Source organism: Pan paniscus, chromosome 8 (assembly GCF_029289425.2).
Source record: "Pan paniscus chromosome 8, NHGRI_mPanPan1-v2.0_pri, whole genome shotgun sequence".
Classification (NCBI taxonomy): domain Eukaryota; kingdom Metazoa; phylum Chordata; class Mammalia; order Primates; family Hominidae; genus Pan; species Pan paniscus.
In genome coordinates, this window is record NC_073257.2 from 87244302 (window position 1) to 87265479 (window position 21178).

The 21178-nt window shown below is 52.3% G+C and overlaps 2 protein-coding genes and 1 pseudogene across 4 annotated transcripts in view; 1 reads left to right on the forward strand and 2 right to left on the reverse strand.

Annotated features, from left to right (window-relative positions):
* Window positions 1–1716: 1716 nt before the first annotated feature.
* Window positions 1717–2206, reverse strand: LOC100977430 (peptidyl-prolyl cis-trans isomerase A-like; annotated as a pseudogene).
* Window positions 2207–6879: 4673 nt separating this feature from the next.
* Window positions 6880–19267, reverse strand: DUSP13B (dual specificity phosphatase 13B). Of its 3 annotated transcripts, XM_008965562.5 has the most exons (6): window positions 18104–19267; window positions 16337–16540; window positions 14308–14402; window positions 10156–10329; window positions 8021–8241; window positions 6885–7324 (listed from the first exon to the last, which is right to left on the reverse strand). In XM_008965562.5, the coding sequence occupies exons 1-6, from the start codon at window positions 18188–18190 to the stop codon at window positions 7122–7124; spliced, it is 984 nt and encodes a 327-aa protein (XP_008963810.5). In that variant the 5' UTR covers window positions 18191–19267; the 3' UTR covers window positions 6885–7121. The 3 variants fall into 3 exon arrangements, with proteins under 3 accessions (XP_008963814.4, XP_054949010.1, XP_008963810.5); XM_008965566.4 differs by lacking the exons at window positions 14308–14402; window positions 16337–16540; window positions 18104–19267 and adding an exon at window positions 11870–12018 and having other exon boundaries at window positions 6880–7324; XM_055093035.1 differs by lacking the exons at window positions 14308–14402; window positions 16337–16540; window positions 18104–19267 and adding an exon at window positions 11472–11967 and having other exon boundaries at window positions 6880–7324.
* SAMD8 (sterile alpha motif domain containing 8) overlaps window positions 12033–21178 on the forward strand; it is an 82225-nt gene continuing 73079 nt past the window's right edge. Inside the window, exon 1 of the mRNA XM_063607774.1 lies at window positions 12033–12169. The gene's annotated coding sequence lies outside the window, so the exon portion shown is untranslated. The remainder of the gene's footprint in view (window positions 12170–21178) is intronic.

Here is a 21178-nt window from a genome sequence, read left to right on the forward strand (position 1 = left end):
GGCTCTAAAGTAGCAGCCGGAGTGCAGAAAATCTCAGAGGAGGGGAAATGCTAGCAGTTCCCAAGGAGAGAGACCAGGCTGACCTGACATCATACGGATCAAGAAGCACAGATGAGGAGATGAATGCAGACACCTGGGGGAATGAGCTGAGAAAAGCAGAGTGATCTGAGGCAAAGGAGAATAATGGTGGCGGTTCCTTCTGCTTGGTAGGGAGGGTAGTACCTGGGGAGGATGTCATGGGGTGGGCCAGTTCCCCTTGAGTTTTCCCCAACCAAGTTTCCCCCAAGGCCTCCCTGGTTACGGATTCCACACTGCAACTGCCCTCCCCACCCCAGCGCAGAAAGCAGAGGAGGCAGTCATCAAGGACTGGCTCTGAGCTAGAGGCCAGCAGAACCCCCAGGAGGCCTTGCCGAGGGCAGGAAGGAGGTCTCGGGCCTCTCAGCTGGAGTTTATTGTCCTGGGAGGAAGGTAGGATGGCTGGAGCTTAGGAAAGAGCTGGGGATGTGGATGAGGAGTGGGGAAAGGTTCTCTTTCTGGTAACCTCTCCACCCTCCCCATCTCAAAGCCTTTGCCACCAATATCCCCCTTGGGCCCCTAACATCTTTCCTGGTCTCCAGTGGAGCTCTGTTGCCATCTTCATTCCCCTGTAGACACAGGGCCTCTCATCTCCATGCACTCAGCACCGGGGGGATGGATGTAGCCGCCCTGTCCCTTCCTCACTCACACACTCCTCTGGAGGCTAATGAAGTGGCTACAAGCCAGGGCTGCTGGTCAGACCTGGCTCTGCCCCTGTGCTGGTTACCCATTGATGTGTAACAAACTACCCCAAAACTTAGTGACTCCAAACAAGAGCATTTTCTGATATCTAATTTTAGGTCAGTAATTCAGGAGGGTTCAGTAAACAATTTTGCTGTTCCATGTGGCATTGACAGAGGTCACTCTGTGGTATTTCGCTGGCAGATATGCTGGTCTGGAGTGAACAAGAAAGGGTCACACAAATGTCTAGTGTCTGGGCTCAGTGAGGCTGTCAACCAATTGGCCTACCCATGACCAGTCCAGCATGGCAGAGTGGGGCACAGGCCGACTTCTACAGGGTGGCTCAGTATTCCCAGAGAGCACATTCCAAGAGACCCAGGCAGAAGATGCAAAGTGTCTTATGACAGCCTCGGAAGCCCCAGAATGCTGCTTCTGCTGCATTCTCCTGGCCAGCAAGTCACTAAGGCCAATCCAGAATGGAGGCTCACGAAGTGTTTAAGAACACAGGTTCACTGACTGAGTTGGTAGTATGATTCTACCCTGCTAGCTAAGCAACCTGAGAAACTTTACTTAAGCTCTTTAAGCCTCAGTTTTCTTATCTGTAAAATGGGAATAACAACATTATCTACCTCTTAGGGTTTATGAGAGTTTAATTATATATACATATATATAATTTCTAAATTAACACAAATGTAAAAATTATACATATAAATTATACATGTGTGTATGTGTATGTATATATTTTGTTTGTTTGGCATTTAGTTTTTATTTCATAATCATAAACTTAACTCTGTAATCCAGCTGGGCACGGAAGGGAACAAGGAAAACATGGCACCCAAAGGGAACTGCAGTGAGAGCACAAAGATTCTAGGATACTGCGAGCAAATCGGGTGGAAGGATGCTCTCCTGAGTTACAGAAGGAATGGTCTGGAGGTTAAGATAAAACACAAGTCAAACTTACTAGAGTTGTCCACAGTCAGCAATGGTGATCTTCTTGCTGGTCTTGCCATTCCTGGACCCTCCATGGCCTCCACAATATTCATGCCTTCTTTCACCTTGCCAAAGGCCACATGCTTGCCATCCAACCACTTAGTCTTGGCAGTGCAGATGAAAAACTGGGAACCATTTGTGTTGGGTCCAGCATTTGCCATGGACAAGATGCCAGGACCTGTATGCTTTAGGATGAAGTTCTCATCATCAAATTTCTCCCAGTAGATGGACTTGCCACCAGTGCCATTATGGCATGTGAAGTCACCACCCTGACACATAAACCCTGGAATAATTCTGTGAAAGCAGGAACCCTTACAACCAAATCCTTTCTCTCCAGTGCTCAGAGCACGAAAGTTTTCTGCTGTCTTTGAAACTTTGTCTGCAAACAGCTCGAAGGAGACACAGCCTAAGGGCTCGTGGCGATGTCAAAGAACATGGTGGGGTTAACCATGGCTGATAGTACAAGGCTCCTGCCAGTGGCTGTGGCGTCCGCAAAGCCTGTTTTTGTTTTTTTTAATGCCCGCTGTAGAAAGCTCATGATCATCAATATCTGCAGTTTCCTCTTCTTCTTGGGCACCACCCTAGACTATTTCCTGGCTTCCCCTGCAGTTAGGTGTGGCCATGTGACTGGTTCTGGCCCATGGAACTTGAGGGGCAGTAGTAGACCTGGCCTCCATTTCTCCATGCTTACTCTCCTGGCCCTCCATCTACCTGTGTTTGAATAAAAAATAAAGCATGGCCCGGCCAGGTGTGGTGGCTCATGCCTGTCATCCCAGCACTTTGGGAGGCCAAGGCAGGAGGATCGCTTGAGCCCAGGAGTTTGGGAACAGAGTGGTAACATAGGGAGACCCCGTCTCTACAAAAAATCAGCTGGGCGTGGTGGCATGTGCCTGTGGTCCCAACTACTTGGGAGGCTGAGGTGGGAGGACCCCTTGAGCCCAGAAAATCAAGGCTGCAGTGAGCTGTGATTGTACCACTGGACTCTAGCCTGGGCAACAGAGTGAGTCGCTATCTAAAAAATAAAAATATCAATCAATAAAGTGTTGCTGAGTTTAGGTCACTCAGGTTTTGGGGCTGTCAGAGTCACTGGCCTAGCCTGACTGACTGAGGTACGGGTAGATAATAAAGTTCTCAATCAATACTAGCTGCTGTTCTGGCCTAATCTCCCTGGGCCTGTGTTCTCACCCATAAAATGGTGTTCACATGACCCACCCTACAGGATTGAGGAGTGAAAGAAATGATGGAGAGTATGACTTACTGGCTTAGCTTCTCTTCAACACGGTTACTTTATCTAAATACTACCAACTGAGTCATCATTACCTTTTTCTTAAGCAAGATTATTTGTAATATAGCCTCTTTAAAGTTTTATTTTTATTTATTTAGTTTTTGGAGACAGAGTCTCGCTCTATCACCCAGGCTGGAGTACAGTGGCGCAATCTTGGCTCACTGCAGCCTCTTCCTCCCAGGTTCAAGCGATTCTTGTGTCTCAGCCTCCCAAGTAGCTGGAACTACAGATATGCACCACCACACCCCGCTAATTCTTGTATTTTTAGTAGAGATAGGGTTTCACCATGTTGGCCAGGCTGGTCTCCAACTCTTGACCTCAAGTGATCTGCCTGCCTCGGCCTCCCAAAGTGCTGGGATTACAGGCGTGAGCCACTGCGCCTAGCCCAGAATACTTCCTAAAATCCATTTGACTTGATGGTTTCCAAACCTAAATACAGAGTAGGATGTTCCTAATTTAGAAGTTAGTAGATTTATTTATTTTTAATTTTTAAAGTGATGAAATTTTTTTAAATATAAAAAATCATATAATAAACACCTATATTCCCACAACTCCATAAATATGGTCAAATCTTAACATTTTGCTGTATTTGATACTTGATTTTTTTTTTCCTTTTTAGAGACAGGGTCCCACTCTGTCGCCCAGGCTGGACTGCAGTGGTGCAATCACAGCTTGGCTCACTGTAGCCTATAGCTCCTGGGCTCTGATTCATGTGTTTTCAAAAGACATAAAACATTATGGATGAAATTTGAAAAAAAAAATATGTATCTAAAGAACTTGGCACAGTGCCTGGCATATGCAAAGCAGTTGGTAATTGTCAGCTAATTTTTTTATTTTTGAAATAATTTTAAATTTACAGCAAACTTACAAAGATAGCAGAGACATTTCTTGTATATCCACTCAGCTTTCTCTGATGTTAGCTTCTTACATAACCTTGCTACCTTTATCAAATAAATTAACATTGCTATAACACTATTAACTAAACCACAAACTTTATTCAGATTTCACCAGTTTTTCCACTTATGTCCTTTTTCTGTTCCAGGATCCAATCCAAGTCCAGGTGGGGTGGCTCACTCCCGTAATCTCAGCACTTTGGGAGGCTGAGGCAGGCAGATCATTTGAGGTCAGGAGTTGGAGACCAGCCTGACCAACATGGTGAAACCCTGTCTCTACTAAAAAATAAATAAATAAATAATATGCCAGGCGCAGTGGCTCACACCTGGAATCCCAGCACGTTGGGAGGCCGAGGTGGGCGGATCACCTGAGGTCAGGAGTTCAAGACCAGCCTGGCCAACATAGTGAAACTCTGTTCCTACTAAAAATACAAAAAATAGCCAGGCATGATGGCAGGTGCCTGTAATCCCAGCTACTCAGAAGGCTGAGGCAGGAGAATCACTTGAACCTGGGAGGCGGAGTTTGCAGTGAGCAGTGAGCCGAGATTGTGCCACTGTACTCCAGTCTGGGCGACAGAGCAAGACTCCATCTCAAAACAAAAAGCAAACAAAAAAAAACCCAGGATCCAATCCAGGATACCACGTTGCCTTTAAGTCAGCTAATTTTTACTCATTCATCCATTCGTTCAATGCACTGAGAATGCTGCCAGCTTTCAGTCCAAGACTGGAGCCCCAGTACTATGTGCTGTGATGATGATTGATCACAGCTATCATTTATTTATGTATTTTATTATTTTTATAAATGACATGGGGTCTTGCCATGTTGCCCAAGCTGGTCTCGAACTCTTGGGCTCAGGCGATCCTCCTGCCTTGGCCTCCCAAAGTGCTGGGATTACAGACATGAAGCACTGCACCCGGCCACAGCTACCATTTCTGGGAACTCACCACATACTGTGCAAAGCACTTTCTATATGCCCCACTTAATCCTTACAGCAATCCTATGTGGTGGCTGTCATTAATCCTGTGTTATGGATAGGGAAACTGAGGTATGGAGAGATTGAGATCATACATCTGACAAGGGGCAGAAGTAGGATTTGCACCCAAAGAGTCTGGCTCCAAAGTGGTGCTCCTCACAATACACCACTTCTTTCACAAGGCTGCTCTATAGAAGAGGGAGATATGTTATTACAGGCTTCCCTGGGTGAGTGTGGCAGGCAGGAAGGCATCCCAGAGGAGGTACCAGCCTGGAGCTCGGCCTCGATTTCCTCAGTACTTGGGGAATGTTTGGCTTCCCCTCCACCTGCCTCCTCATGGCTTCCTTCAATCTCCCCCTGCAGACTCAGATTCTGTACCCAATCCACAGAGCCCCAAGAAGGTGACCTGCTGGAACCCAAGCCCCAGGCCCAGAGTGTGGCTCTGTCGCAGCCTCAGTGCATCCACCCCAGCCAACAGGGGCAGGCTGCCCATACTCAGATGGGGATGACTGGCTTCTGGAGCCACTATCTTGGGTCCCACTGATGGTGCATGAGCAAGAAACCGCAACAAGCATTGAGTTGTCAGGTGGAAGAGGGATCCAAGGGAATTGGGAATGGGCAGGTGGGGCTACTGAGCTGGAACTGGGTTTGTCTGCTCCAGAGAATCATAGACTCCATCAACCCCAGGATGAATTGAGAACAGTCTTCCATTCCTAGGGTGGGGAGCCCAGGAGTGTTTGCACCTGCCAGGAGGGGGCTGGGCCCTGTGACTAAGCTAGACACGGCAGCACCAGCCCTCCCGCCATCCTCCACCTAAGACATATGTATATCCTCTGTAAAAGACCCAGAGAGCACCTGAGGCAGCCAACAGCAATGTGGGATTGGGAGCAAGTGTTGCAGAGAACTGAGAGAGCAGAAACACTGCAGGAGAGAGGAGGCAGAGGATGGAACTCTGAGAAACCTTGATATTGAAGGGCCAGCCAAAGGAGGCAAGGGGCCAGTCACAGTGGCTCACACCTGTAATCCCAGCACTTTGGAAGCCTGAAGCAGGAGAATCACTTGAGTCCAGGAGTTCAAGAGCAGCCTGGACAACATAGTGAGACCTCATCTCTACAAAAAAAATTTAAAATTAACTGGGTGTGGTGGCTCACGCCTGTGGTCCCAGGTACTTGGGAAGCTGAGATGAAAGGATTGCTCGAGCTGGGGTGTGGGGATCAAGACTGCAGTGAGCTGACTGCACCACTGCACTCCAGCCTGGACCACAGAGTGAGACCCTGTCTCAAAATAACCAGAAACCCCAAACACACACACACACAGAGGAGGCAAGACCTCACTAACAGCAGCCAGAGAGGTAGAGGAAAGCTGCCCATTTAAACCCCATAAATACCTTGGGTTTTTATGATGTATTTTACAGGTGAGGAACCTGGGAGGGGGCCTTTCTTTATTGTTTTATTTTATGTTGTGCCAAGATAAGAACTAAGAAACTCAGAGCTGTTTTGTTCCATCATATAACTGTCCTTTGCCTAGTATTTCTGGTATGTCTCCTTCCCAACCCCATCATCCTCTTGTTTAATGTTTTAATTTGTTAGGAGTCTAATTTTAAGCAGTCCGTTTGAAAGCAGAGTGCCAGTGAAAAGACTGGTTTCAAGAGATGCTACTAGTGGACAGTGAATTTTGATATTCAGCCTTGGGTAGGATGGGCATGGAGATAATGGTGATGCATTGAACTTGGGTCTTTATCAGACAACCTAACTATTGGGTGAGGGTATGAGGAGGACAAGATGAGGATGAGGTTATCTAATCCTCACACTTGTACCCCCAAACCTTCCTCCTGCACCCAAGGCAGATATCACGAATTATCCCCACCTGTACTCCTCCCCGAGGCTGCCATCCCACTGAATCAGAGTTGGCAAGCCATCTGGAACCTTGTGACCATCCCGAGAGTAAGTCATTGCCCCACAGACCACCAAAAGATCACCTGTCTTTATGACGATGAATATTTTATTATAGAGATGGACTGAACTCACTTTTGCATAAAGAATCTCTGAATTGGGTCAGGGAAATCCACCCGCTAAGAGGTCACCACCCAGCTATCCCTGCCTCTGCCTCAGCCCCCACTTGCTGTTTACATCTCAGGGTCACTAGAAACAGCAGAGCCTGCTGTTCCCAGGGCCAGGCTGGTGGGGTTGGGCCAAGGGTCAGGGATCCTGGCTGCCTGCCAGATCAGAACCGCCCCGTCTCCCGCCCCAGTCGGTTGTCCAGAACCTGGAGCTGCCGGAGGAAGCCTGAGTTAGGGCAGATATTGCGGTGGGCCTGCACCGTCTGGATGGCCTCTACCAGCGTCATGTTCTCATAGATCATGAGGAAGGCCAGGACAAGTGTGGCAGAGCGGCTTACCCCCATGGCACAGTGTACCAGCACGCGGCCTGTAGGGAGAACCAACTTAGCATCAGCTACCTGCCCTTGAACCACCCACCCCTTTGGGAAGAAGAGACACCCATGGCCATCCTCTACAGTATCCTGGAATACTGCCACTGTCTACTCTGTCAAATGGGGCAACTGAAGCCCAAAGAGAGGAGGCTGGCTCAAAGTCACATAGCAAGTTAGAGGCAGGGTTTAGGTTAGCAGCCGGGATTTCCTTCTTCCGGTCCAGGTGCTTCCTCAGGCATCCTTTGCAACTCTGGGCCAGGGGAAGGGGGTTTACTGAATTCCTGAGGTCACTGGGTTTGCATCAGATTATAGGGGGTGTCCACCTACCTCCCTTTCCCCCGAGTTCTGCCCTCTCACCTGCCCCTGCAGCTCTATGCCAAGGCCTCATCTTAGAGGAACCTGCTCAAGAGCTTCACTGGGTCCTATACCTTCTGTCCAGTGCCTGGCCTCTTATGGAGGGATGTGGTGATGCTGATGACCACACTGCATCTTAGTTATGTCTGCAATTGCTAGCCTCCAGGGTGTCCCTGAAGGGGACACTCACTGAATGGTAGTAGCTATTTTCCCTATGGAGTGGGAGGGTTACTGAAAGGGTTTGTCTCTCTGGACTCCCACCCACCAGTGCTACTGGAATAATGGAGAGTCCTAAAGCACACCCTCCACCCTCCACCATGCCTGACCCAGAAGTGCACCTTGGGGAACACTGAGGGCAACTCGGATGTATCGAGCAACAGGCAGAAAGTAGACACTGAGGTCGAAGAAGGGGTTGTCATCCGCCTCGATGCCATAGTACTCCAGGGACATTCCACGGTAGAATTTGGCACCTGTGTCCACCTGGAACTTGCCCGCAGCGGCATTCACAACGTGGGTGATTCCCAGCTGGATCATCTTGCTCTTGTCCCGGGCTGCGTACCTGGAGGAGAGGGCACAAGGGGTTAGGAGAGTGGAGGTAGATCTCACTGTGGCAGCTCTGGCTGGGTTGAAGTTTGCAAACACCCCCGCCCACCACCCACCAAGGGTAGAGACAAGAGCCTGCAAATTGGCCCAGGGTGAAGGGGCTCCTCCTGTTGGAGTTTAAGACTCCTTTTCGGGCTGGGTGCAGTGGCTCATGCCTATAATCCCAGCACTTTGGGAGACCGAGGTGGGCAGATCACTTGAGGTCAGGAGTTTGAGACCAGCCTGGCCAACATGGTGACACCCCATCTCTACTAAAAATACAAAAATTAGCCAGGCATGGTGGTGGGCACCTGTAGTCCCAGCTACTCAGAAGACTGAATCAGGAGAATCACTTAAACCCAGGAGGTGGAGGTTGCAGTGAGCCAAGATTATGCCACTGCACTCTAGCCTGGGCAACAGAGCTAGACTCCATCTCAAAACAACAACAACAACAACAACAAAAAATAGACTCCTTTTCAGGCCAGGCACTGTGGCTTATGCCTATAATCCCAACACTTTGGGAGACCAAGGCGGGAGAATTCATTGAGCTCAGGAGTTCGAGACCAGCCTGGGCAACATGGCAAAACCTTATCTCTACAAACAATGCAAAAATTAGCCAGGCATGGTGGCATATGCCAGTAGTCCCAGCTACTTGGGAGGCTGAGGTGGAAGAATCACCTGAGCCTGGGAGGTTGAGGCTGCAGTGAGTGGAGATTGCACTACTATACTCCAGCCTGGGTGGCACAGTGAGACCCCGCCTCAAAAAAAAAAAGAAAAATTAGCTAGGTGTGGTTGTGCAAACCTGTATTCCCAGCTACTTGAGAGGCTGAGGTGGGAGAATTGCTGAGCCTAGGAATTTGAGGTTGCAGTGAATGATGATAATCCCTGCATTCCAGCCTAGGCAACAGAGAGAGACCTTGTCTCTAAATAAATAAATAAAAATTTTAAAATGAAATATTACTAGGATCACTGTTCATAATAGTCAAAAAGTGGAAACAATTCAAATGTCCATATTCAGTAAAATGGATAAACTGTGGCATAATCATATGATGACTCCAGCAGTGAAAACATGAATGAACTTCAGGTACACATAACAATGTGGGTGACTCACAAATTTGAGCAAATGATCCCAGGCACAAAACAGACACAACATGATTCCACTCATATCATTTTAAACAACAGGTGAAACTAACTACACTGTTTAGATATATAGATGGTAAAACTTTACAGAAAATAATTAATTCAACAGATAGTGATTAACCACAGAGAATAGAAAAGTTATAATGAGAAGGATTCAGTAGGGGCTTCTGGGAGACAAGTAATATCCTTTTTCTTCACTGGGTGATGAAGCTGTTCATACGTGCTCTGTGCATATTTCCTTTTTCCTTTTTTTTTTTCTTTTTTTGAGACAGAGTTTCGCTCTTATTGTCCAGGCTGGAGTGCAGTGGCACGATCTCGGCTCACTGCAACCTCTGCCTCCTGGATTCAAGTGATTCTCCTGCCTCAGCCTCCTGAGTAGCTGTGATTGCAGGCGTCCACCACCACACCTGGCTAATTTTTTGTATTTTTAGTAGAGATGAGGTTTCACCATGTTGGCCAGGCTGGTCTCGAACTTCTGACCTCAAGTGATCCACCTGTCTTGGCCTCCCAAATTGCTGGGATTACAGGCGTGAGCCACCGCACCCGGCCCTGTGCACTTTTCTTATGTGCATTCTAGTTCCACAGTTAAAAGCAGTAATAATATAAAAGGAAAGAAACATAGGGAAAGAGACGGTGGGAGGCAAGGGTGCCACCTCTGCCCTAGAGGGCTCTGAGAGAGGCTCATGCCCCCATTCCCGTGTGAACCTCACACCCTTCCGCCACCCCCACTCCTAACGTGGGTCTTACTCACGCATCTCCCAGGAAGAGGCTGGGCCAGACCTCATCGATATGGTTCAGTGTGGCAGCCTGACGGACCCACAGCAAGCGCTGCAGCGAAGCCAATGTGGGCGGCTGGTAGGGAGATGCCCGGACTGCCCCGTGGATCTTGGGCCTCCGGAGGTCCTGCTTCTGCAGTGAGTCCATCCTGGAACACAGTGGACACCGCAGTGGCTGGAGGCAGGCTCCCAGAGGGTGGATCCAGCTGATGGGGAAGCCCATGGTGCAGTGCCTAGGTGCCACGGGGATGCTGCAGGAAGGGCTTCATCTATTTCACATGAGGTATTAACAAGCTCAGCTGGGGCTGAGGCCTAGAACCCTTCCCCAGGGAACAAGGGAATCAAGCCTTTGTCACTGCTATGGAGCTGGGCAGACCTCTCTCCTGCCCTCTGCTGAGCTGCAGATGTATGAAGCTTTGGCCAAGGGGCCCTTGGAGTTCCCTGTTTGTGGCACTAGTCAGTGCAGATCTCATCCCTAAATCAGCTTGGACTTTGTAGGGATGAAAGCCCCAGATGGCTGTGGCTCTCAGGGCACCCAGGAAGCCCCCACCAACCTAAGCAGCTCATCTCAAGCCCCCTCACCTGCTACTTCCAGTACTCATCCTCAGACCCCCGTCCCCTCCCACTTTCAGGGGCTTGGAGATCAGAGCCTATCTCCAGGTAAGAGGCCAGGACTGCGAACTGGTATTTGTTAGCATCTCCACATGGAATGAGCTAATGCCTCTTATAAGCCTGATGCCTCTGGCTAGGCACGGTGGCTCACACCTGTAATCCCAGCACTTTGGGAGGCTGAGGCAGGCAGATCAACTGAGGTCAGGAGTTCGAGACCAGCCTGGCCAATGAGGCAAAATCCTGTCTCTACCAAAAATACAAAAATTAGCCAGGTGTGGTGGTCCACTCCTGTAGTCCCAGCTACTAGGGAGGCTGAGGCAGGAGAACCTCTTGAACCTGTGAGGCAGAGGTTGCAGTGAGCTGAGGTCACACCACTGCACTCCAGCCTGGGCAACAGAGCAAGAGTCCATCTCAACAACAAAAAGCCTGATGTCTCACTCGTGGGATGTCTGTTCCTATTTTACCCAGAAGGAAGCTGAAGCTCAGAATGTTTTAAAAGTGATGCCCAAAGCCATACGGCTCATGAGTAGCAAGGCTGGGGTTTTAGTCCATCCCCAAGCCTTTCAGTTACCATCTTTGGGGCCTCCAGAGAGTGGTCACTAACCCATCTGCTTCCTCAAGGGAGCCTGGTACTGCTGAGCCACACACCTGCCTATAGGCCCTGGGTTTTCCTCCTTACCCCCACGACTCAGGCCAGCACTGGATGTCAGGCCCCACCCGGGTCGGGTAGCTTGTTTCAGGCATCTGCTGGCTGAAGGAGTCAGGGACCCTGCGGAGCTGGATTTTCAGCGGCACCAGAATATGGGCCTGGTGCCGTGTTGGAGAGGGAGTCCTGTCTTTGCTAACTGCCCCTGATCCCCTGGACCAGTGACTAGGGAAGGTGCATACTGGGAAGAACATCTTTTCCCTTTGGTAGGCAGTGCCAGGACCAGAAAAAGAAACAGGCACCCAGGAGGCTGCCGGCTTGGCCAGGCTCACCCAGTGGGAGGCTGTCGGGCAAGGCGGAAGTGAAGACCAAGCTGTCCTCCTCATCCCCCACTGTGACCTCTCCAGGCGGCTGAGTGGCCTGCCACCTACCTGGGGCATGGCCTGGGGCCGGGAATGGGGGAGTGGGTGCAGGGGCAGGACTCTGCCTGAGAGGAACAGGGCTGGGCAGGTTCTGCCCAGAACACAAACACTGTGAAGCGGCTAGAATTCCAGGTGCTGGCTGGGGCGCCCATGGGGGGTGGGGCCTGAGAGCCGACTGAGGCCTTGTGGACTGCAGTGGGCCCTCCGGTCCGTCTAAACCCCCAGGCCTCCTCTCTGCTTGGTATCTCTTTGGGATTGAAGACCGTTGGTTCCATAACCCTCCATGAAGATGGGAGGCTACCTGAAGAGGTGGGAAGAGAACTTCTGAGGCAGGGAGGAGAGCCTGGCTCCCCCAGGACTCTGCCATAACTCATTCTGTGGCCACGAGCAAGTCTTTGCTCCCATCTGGACCACAGTTTATCTTCCCATGCTAGGGATCCTGGACTTAATTTTCAGGATGCTCTGGGGGTCTGACCCGAGAATGAGAGAGGAGTGTCTGGATATGCGGTCACTGCAGGGCAGAGGGCAGTGTAGTGTGGTGGAGTTGGGGAAGCCCCCAGGCCCCAGAGGAGTCCAACAGCCACACTGGTCTGGAGCCATCAGGTGGGGCTGCACCACCCCAGGCAGGAGATGGGGCTTTGGGAAGTGGGACAGGCTCTGGGCTCAGGCCTGCGGAGCTTGGCATGGGGTGAGGCTGCCCCCTGGTGGCCAATAGGTGTGTCACAGCCCAGCCTTGCCAGGGAGCAGGCAGCCAGGCTCCACCCCCAGGAGGCTCCAGAGGGGTCAAGGATTTGGGGGCTGGTAGGCCACAGTGCATGCCTCTGCCTCCGAGGGGACCTAGGCCCAGGTCTGAAGAACGGGGCTCTCCCCTGGACTTAGCGCTATGCCTGGTCAGGCTCCACCTAATGCCTTGCTCCCGATGCTCAGGGTGTTGCCCCACCTGTCCACTCTAACCCACTGGGACCCAGCCCATCCCATCAGTCAGAGTCAGGCCCGGCCACCCACCCAGGGATTCATCCTTTAAGCCCCAGGCCCTCCCAAGGAGGGGAAGTCAGTGGTTGTGGCAGCTCCGCCGGTTTCTGACACCTGAGACTTGGTCTTCGGAGGGCCCTGCCTGACACTACATTCCATGTCTCCTTGTCCCCAGCTGGGTGAAACACAGGCCCAACGTCCAGCAGGGCCAGGGCCCGGCCGAGCTCCCCTCCCACTCCCTGCAGTCTTCCTTCTCTCCCTGATCCCGTGCTCCTCCTCGCCCCCTTCCTGCCTCCCCCGCTCAGCAGAGCAGCTGCCTCTGTAGGCAGGGCTTTTCCTGGCTGCTCCTGTGCTGCTGCTGTTTGCAAGTCCATGCACTTGTTTTCTGTGTTTGCATCTCTCCTCCCTGGGTCACTCCCCTGTTTGCCTCTGTCTCCCATCCTCCCCCAGGAAGCTCATGTGCCTTTGCAGCCTCCCATGACGCTGCTCTGTGTGCCCACGACATCGGGCAGAGGCACAGGCTTCCTTGGGGCAGGGGGCAGCTGTTTGCCATCCACCTCTCAGCTGCAGTTTCAGATAGTCCCCTGGACTTTCTTCCTGCCCATCCTTTCTGACTCCACTCCAGGGAGGCCAGACAGAAGTGTGGCCACAGGCCATGTGGGGCTGGAGATCTCAGGGCAGGACCAGTGAGGAGTGTGGGGAGAAGGCCTGCAGAAGGGTGGCGTGTGGCTGCCAGTGGGGAACAGCTGTGGGTCTCTGTGCTCAGCCTGAGGGTCTTGGGGAGGGCAGACCTGGGTAGAAATCTCAGGTCTGGTACTTGCAGCTATGTGGTCTTGTCTTCACTGAGCCAGTTTCTTCAGTGGGGCTGCTGTGAGAATTCCATGTAATAATTAATGTAAAGCACCTCCCACAGGGTCTGTCTCATGGTAGATGCCCAATAAATGGCACGTCTTACTATTATTATCACTACTATAATTACTCTTACCCTTTCCAGCCCCAGCCATATCCTATGTGGAGGGTAACTTCCCTACGGGACAGTGAGATTTCTTCTCTATCTCTGTATTTCTTGATATTTCTTTCTCTGTCCAGCAATAATTGTTATATTTAGCACTCATCAAGGATGTACTATGTGCCAGACAGAGCTAGGCGCTTACATTTTCTCACTGAATCCTCACAGTGCCTTTATGGAGCAGGTAATATTATCATCCCCATTTTACAGATGAGGAAACCGAGACTCAGAGAGGTTAAGCAACATACCCAGAGTCACATAGCCAATTGATGTGGGAGTCAGGATTCAAACCTAGGTCTCTCTGACTCTACTATACCTTGTCTGCACCTTCATCTCTGACCCAGTCGGTTCTCTACCCAACCCAAACCCCACCCCTCCCCACACAGGCACAAGTGTCCTGGCCCTCATTACCCAGCATGCTCAGGGACCACATCCTACCCCCGCCAAATTAGGAGCACTCACCCACCTGTGGGAGTATCTGGCCCAGGCTGTGCACTTCTCTGACGGGCAGTTTGTGCTGCCGGCTTTCAGCCGCCTGTCTCCGCACACTTGATGCTGTTTCTATTTTTTGATTTGAGTTTAATTATAAAGCATGCTGTCTACTCCCCTCTTCCAGCCTCCCCTGCCACTCCCAACTTGTCCACTGGTTCCATGGCATGGCCAGTGCCAAGCACAGTCAGGCACCTTTCCCTCCAGGCCCAGGCCTCTGTCCCAGCACTGCTAAGAATCAAGGCAGCTCAGCCCAGGTCTGACTGTGGCATATTGTGTACATGTATGTTGATAGTGGGAGAAAGGGCCGGGCGCGGTGGCTGAAGCCTATAATCCCAGCACTTTGGGAGACCGAGGAGGGCGGGTCATGAGGTCAGGAGATCGAGACCATCCTGGCTAACAGGCTAGCCGGGCGTGGTGGTGGGTGCCTGTAGTCCCAGCTACTCAGGAGGCTGAGGCAGGAGAATGGCGTGAACCCGGGAGACAGAGCTTGCAGTGAGCCGAGATCGCGCCACTGCACTCCAGCCTGGGCGACAGGGCGAGACTCCGTCTCAAAAAGAAAAAAAGAAAAAAAAAAAAAAGAAAAAAAGAGATAGTGGGAGAAGGAAGATCAAATAAACCATTTTAAAAGGTCCCTTGGCCGGATGCAGTGGCTAATGCCTATAATCCTGACACTTTGGGAGGCTGAGGTGGGAGGATTGCTTGAGCCCAGGGGTTCAAGACCAGTCTAGGCAATATAGCCAGACCCTGTCTCTACTAAAAAGACAAAAAATTAGCGAGTTGGGCTGGTCGCGGTGGCTCATGCCTGTAATCCTAGCACTTTGGGAGGCCGAGGTGGGCGGATCACCTGAGGTCGGGAGTTCGAGACTAGCCTGACTAACATGGAGAAAACCTGCCTCTACTAAAAATACAAAATTAGCTGGGCGTGGTGGCGCATGCCTGTAATCCCAGCTACTCGGGAGCCTGAGGCAGGAGAATCATTTGAACCCGGGAGGTGGGGGTTGCAGTGAGCTGAGATCACGCCATTGCACTCCAGCCTTGGCAACAAGAACGAAACTCCGTCTCCAAAAAAAAAATTAGCTGGTTGTGGTGGCACACGCTTACAGTCCCTTCTACTCGGGAAGCTGAGGTGGGAGAATCACCTGAGCCCAGGAAGTCAAGGCTGCAGTGAGCCCTAATCCTTGACCATGCCATTGCACTCCAGCCTAAGCAACTGGAGTGAGACCCTCTCCCTTGGCCTTCAAGGGTATTATAGAAGAAGGGCAGGAAGTTCAAGTTGGAAGGATGTTCTGTGGAGGAGGACAGTGAAGAGGCTAGCCAAAAATCACATGTAAACTGGTGGCATTGCCAACAGCAGGACCCAGGTTCGGGGCCCTCAGTTAGGGGCCAAGGCCGATGGGACAGGTCCAGGATAAAGACCTAGAAGACTCAGGCTGAGGGAAGCGGCACAGGCCCACACACAGACACAGGTGTAGAGCAGGTCTTCAGACAGCCCTGGGCTGCAGGCAGAAGCAGTGTGTCCAGGGCCACTCCCACCCTCTGCCAAGCTCCTCCCCCAACCCAAAAGGCAGGGACACCCAGGCCCCACTGTCCCCTGAGGCCAGAGAGATGGTCTTTAAGGTCTCTCCCCAAGCTAACTGTGGTCAGCTAGGACCTTCAATTGGGCCTACTAGAAATCTTCTCTGTCATCCACAGACCTTTGTCATACACGCATACCTTGATACTACTCCCCGCTTGCACTCCCAGATGGTGGGAACAGGGCACACCCATGCCTGCAGCCATACCTGCACTGGGTCTCTGAGGTCTGAGCTCCAGGGAGCTAAGGCTCAGCCCCTCCTGGGGCTCTCTGAGCCCTGAGGGGAGCTGCTGGAGACAGCTGTGGCCAACAGCTATCACAAATACCTGGAACCCCCTTCCTCTCTCCTCCCCTCCCCACTTTCCCAGGGAACTTGGGGTCCCTGGCCAAGAAGCCTGAGGGCTTGGCTGAGAGGGGAGCCCACTCCCACCTGTGGAGACTGAAGACAGTGGCTGAGAGGGGGTGTAGGCGCCAGGAGGAGCCAGATGGAGTAGCAGGCTCTAGGGCCGACCCCACGCTGGGCTTCCACCATCTTCTGTGTGTCCGCCTGGGCCAGAGCCTCCAGCAGCACCAGCAGGATCAGTGCCAGGGTGGCAAAGTGGCAGAGCCCCGTGGCAGGGAGTAAGGACCAGCTCTGGAAGAGAGATGAGCTCTGTGTTACAGGCAGGTGAACCAAGGCCCAGGCTGGCTGGGACTTGTTGGGGCAGGGATAAGAGCTGTCACCTAAACCTGCTTCTGCCTTGAGCCCTGTGCATAAGGTCAAGTGAGTGCAGCTGCTGGGAGAGATGAGGAGGTAGATTTGGTATCCATGGCTTGGGGACAGAGATGACCTCTCCCCATGGGCCCCTTATCTTTCAGAGTACCTGGACCCAGAGCTGCTCTGTATGGCTGCACAGGCTGCACACTGCATAACTCCTGGGGCCTCCAGTTGCACAGTTTGGTGGATGACACCTCCATGAATTGTGCAATGCTGTACCCCTGCCTATCCAACTTCCCCAAAGTCAGCTGCCTGATGGGAAAGATGCTGAGGTCAGAGGTCAGGGAGCCTAAGGCCCCAGGCTGAGGGAGAAGGGTGACTGGGCATGGTCCGAGATCTGATGCTCTGCCAGGTTCCTGGGTCCTGTCTGGAGGAGAGAGAGCAGGCAGGGAATTTGCCATTCCATGGGAAACATGCCCCCTTCAGACCTTCTACCCACAGAGCTCCATGCCACAGCTTGGCTACAGGCCAATCTCAAGCCCAGCTATAACCCAAAGTTTCTTATCACAGTCACCCCCAAACTCTAAACTTAGCCCCTGATCCTTCCCTAATCCTGCTCCTCAAGATGCGTATCCTCCAGCCAGCACGGGGGAAGGGGTCGATGCTGCTGAAGGGCCTCCCTTCTGCTTGGGCTGGCTATGCCTTCAGAGACAGGAACTGCTCTTAGGGGCGGGAGGCAGGGAGAGAGTCAGGCCCTGCCCTGGGAGGTTTCTGGGAGGAAAAAGCTGCTGCTGTTCCAGCTCCCAAGCATGCCCAGGCCAGTCACCCACCCCCAAATGGCAGCCCGTCTGTGGCATGGGGTGGTAGGGACAGCCAAAGACAGGCTTGAAGCGAGACAGGGAAGGAGTTGTAGGGGAAGCAGAGGTGGAGGCAGGCCCTGCTGGGTGGGGAGCCACCATGGAGGCCTGGCCTTAGCTCACTGATGAGAATTAGCTAAGCCTGGAAGGTTTTCTCTGTGGCACTGTACCTGGGGTCCAGACCTAGGGGGAAGGGGATGTGGAGGTTCAGGAGGGTCCAGGCTGGCTGTGCAGATGCCTCAGTGAGATTTAGGGAAGCCCCCACAGGCTTTCAGCTGAGGCAGGGCAGGTTGGCCCCAAGACCAGGTAGGAAAGTCTCCCCTCTTACATTTTATGCTTTCTACACCCTCGCATCCTAGTCCTTCTCTTCTCTTTGGGGTCTGAAGGATCCAGGTGGGGTGGGGGATATGGGTTGGGGGTCCTACAGGAGAATTGCCTAGGCCAGGCCCTTGGGTGAGACCCTGGGTAGGTTAAGGGAACCCAGCAGTCTGGGGAGAGGGCCAGGCCCCCTTTAATCCTCACTTCCAGCCACACACAGCCCTGCCAACCAATCCTGGAAGAATCCAATCCTATGTCTGCAGCCTAGGCCCTCACCTGGCCTCTTCCGGCCAACCACATCCAGCTTTGCGCCCTGAGGCCTCACCTGGCCCCTCAGCTCTGGCCGGCACCCCGCAGTTGCTGGTCCAGCCTGCAGAGCTGGTGCAGGAAGCCTCGGTTGGGGAAGACCCATCGGTGCTGCCTCACGGTGATCACCGCCTGGCGCAGGGACAGCCGCTGGTGCAGCATGAGGTAGGCCAGGACCAGCGTGGCAGAGCGGCTCACGCCCACCACACAGTGCACCAGGACCTTGGCTGAGGAAGACATCCTGGTGAAAAACCCTGTCCCACACACCGGCCCACCCACGGGCTGGGATGGGGACCCAAGTTCCTTTCCTGACCCTGCCTTGGGTGCACTCTGTGATCCTGAGCAAGTCACTCAGCCTTTATGGACCTCAGTTTCCTGATCGGTAAAATGGGTAGATCAACACCTGTTCTGCCTACCCTTGGGATAGGGTCCGAATTTCTTTTTTCTTTTCTTTCTTTTTTTTTTTTTTTTTTTTTTTTTTAGTAGAGACAAAGTCTCACTATGTTGCCCAGGCTGGTCTTGAACTCCTGAACTTAAGTGATTCTCCCACCTTGGCCTCCCAAAGAGTTGGGATTACAGGCGTGAGACACCGCTCCTGGCCTCCAAACCTTTTTAACACTTCAAGAGCTGGCCCCTGTCGCCTCATCTCAGATTGTCCCTCCCCCACCTTCAGCTCGAGAAACATGGAGGAACTTGCAGTTCCTTGAGGCTGCCATGGTTTCTGACCTCCAGCCTTACCACATGCTATTCCAAATACCTGCAAATTGTTTCCCCTGGTCTCGGTCTGACTAACTTCCACTACTCATCCACCAGGTTTTGGCTGAGATACGGCTTCCTCCACAGGCTTTCTTGATTGCTCAAAGTATTGCTTGAATCACAAAGCAGCTCATCTTTTTTGCATATTACCCATGGATACCTTTGTAGAGGGAAGTCCCCCCACCTTCCCGATCCTCTGGGCTCAGCACCCCCGCCGTGTGCTCCCAGAGCCCTCCACACTGGCCCACTCTTATGAGTAGCTCTCACTATACTATTCGCAATTTGGCTGTCTTTCCACCAGTTCCAAGAGGGCAGGGACCCTGCTTCTTAAAGTCTGGATTCCCAGTATTTAGCTCAGTGCCAGGCACGTAGTGGATACTCAGTAAATAGCTGGTGAATGAATGGATAAATAGCAAAAGAATGTCAAAGTGTGTTGGATACTAAAAAGTCATGTGAGCTGTAATCTTGTCATTCCTGTCACATAGATGAGGAAACTGAAGTCCAGAAAGGGACACTGGCTTGCCCAGGGTCACACAGTGAGGGACACAGCTGTCTTCTAGGATGGACACAAAGCCGGGACACCAGCCTCCCTGGGCTCCTATGCTGTATCCTGAGTATTTGAAGATATATTTCTTTTCTAGTTAAAAGTACTTTGGGGGCCGGGTGCGGTGGCTCATGCCTATAATCCCAGCACTTTGGGAGGCCGAGGCAGACAGATCACTTGAGGTTAGGAGTTCGAGACCAGCCTCGCCAACATGGTGAAACCCTGTCTCTGCTAAAATACAAAAATTAGCCGGGTATGGTGGCGGATGCCTGTAGTCCCAGCTACTTGGGAGGCTGAAAATTGCTTGAAGCCCAGAGGCAGAGGTTGAACCCAGGAGGTGGAGGAGCAGAGATCGCGCCACTGCACTCCAGCTTGGGTAGCACTGAGACTCTGTCTCAGAAAGAAAAAAAATAAAGAAGAGAAAAAGTACTTTGGGGCAGACATCTAGGTACCAAATGGTGCTTTCCCAAAGTTGAGTGTTGCAGAGAAAGAGCTGTTCTGCTGTTTGGGAGAAATGGCTTTCAGCCTCAGGGTTGCTCCTAACTCATGGCATGACCTTGTATTCCAGGCCTCAGTTTCCCCATCTGGGAAGGAATAGGGTTCGATAAAATGCTGGAGCACTAAGCAGAGGACTTTTTTTGGGGGGTGGGGGATGGAGTTTCGCCCTTTTGCCCAGGCTAGAGTGAAGTGGCATGATCTCGGCTCACTGCAACCTCCGCCCCCCATGTTCAAGCAATTCTCCTGCCTCAGCCTCTGGAGTAGCTGAGATTATAGGTGGGTGCCACCATGCCCGGCTAATATTTGTATTTTTAGTAGAGACGAGGTTTCACCGTGTTGGCCAGGCTGGTCTTGAACTCCTGACCTCAGGCGATCCACCCACCTCAGCCTCCCAAAGTGCTAGGATTACAAGCATGAGCCACCACACACGGCCTAAGCAGAGGATTTTTAAAAAGCAGGGATGGGAGGGCACTGATGACTGAGAGGAAATGAGGCATCCTCCCCATGAATGAGCAAGATGGGATATGGGCTTGGATCCCAAGTCCTACCCCCAGGCGTGTTGAGGGCACGGTGGATGAAGTCAGCCGCAGAGGAGAAGTAGGCACTGATGTCAAAATCAGGGAGGTCGTGGGCTGGCACCCCCAGGTAGCTCACACTGCTGCCGTAGAAGTCAGGGCCGCCCTGACAGTAGAGGCCCCCGTGGGCGGCGTTCAGCACGTGGGTGATGCCCAGCTTCCACAGCTCAAAGCGGTTGTTTGCCGTGGCCCTGGGGAGGGCAGGAAGGGCACTTGATGCCGGCCAAGCCATGGGACCAGGAGGGAGGCTGTGCCTGGCCCCCTGCTGCAGAGGGACCAAGCCATTAGGGTCCAAAGAGAGTCCAACCCCAGCAAGCTCCAAGTGGGGTCTGACTCCACAGCCCTATACCCAGTGGCAGAGCCGGCGGTGTGTGTGTCGGGGGATCTTTAGACCCTCTTTGCTTCCTCAATGCATCTGTCCCTGCCTTGGCCAGGACAGGAAGGAAGGGATTGCTTCAGCCCTGGAACCTGGCTGCCCCTCCCTTCTTGCCCCATGTCCTCCCGCGCATATCCGTCCTCTACTGGCTACCACCTCATACCTGCTTCTAACCTACAAATGTTTAGAGGCAACACCTTCTCTGATTCACCTTCAGTCAGGCTTCTCCACTGTCTGTATCCAGAGGAGGGAGCCTGGGCCCAGAAGCAGGGGGCTCTCTGTCTACCTTATCTCATGCCCCAAATACTATTTCCCGGGCCTCTGCCTCTACACTTGACAGTTGTC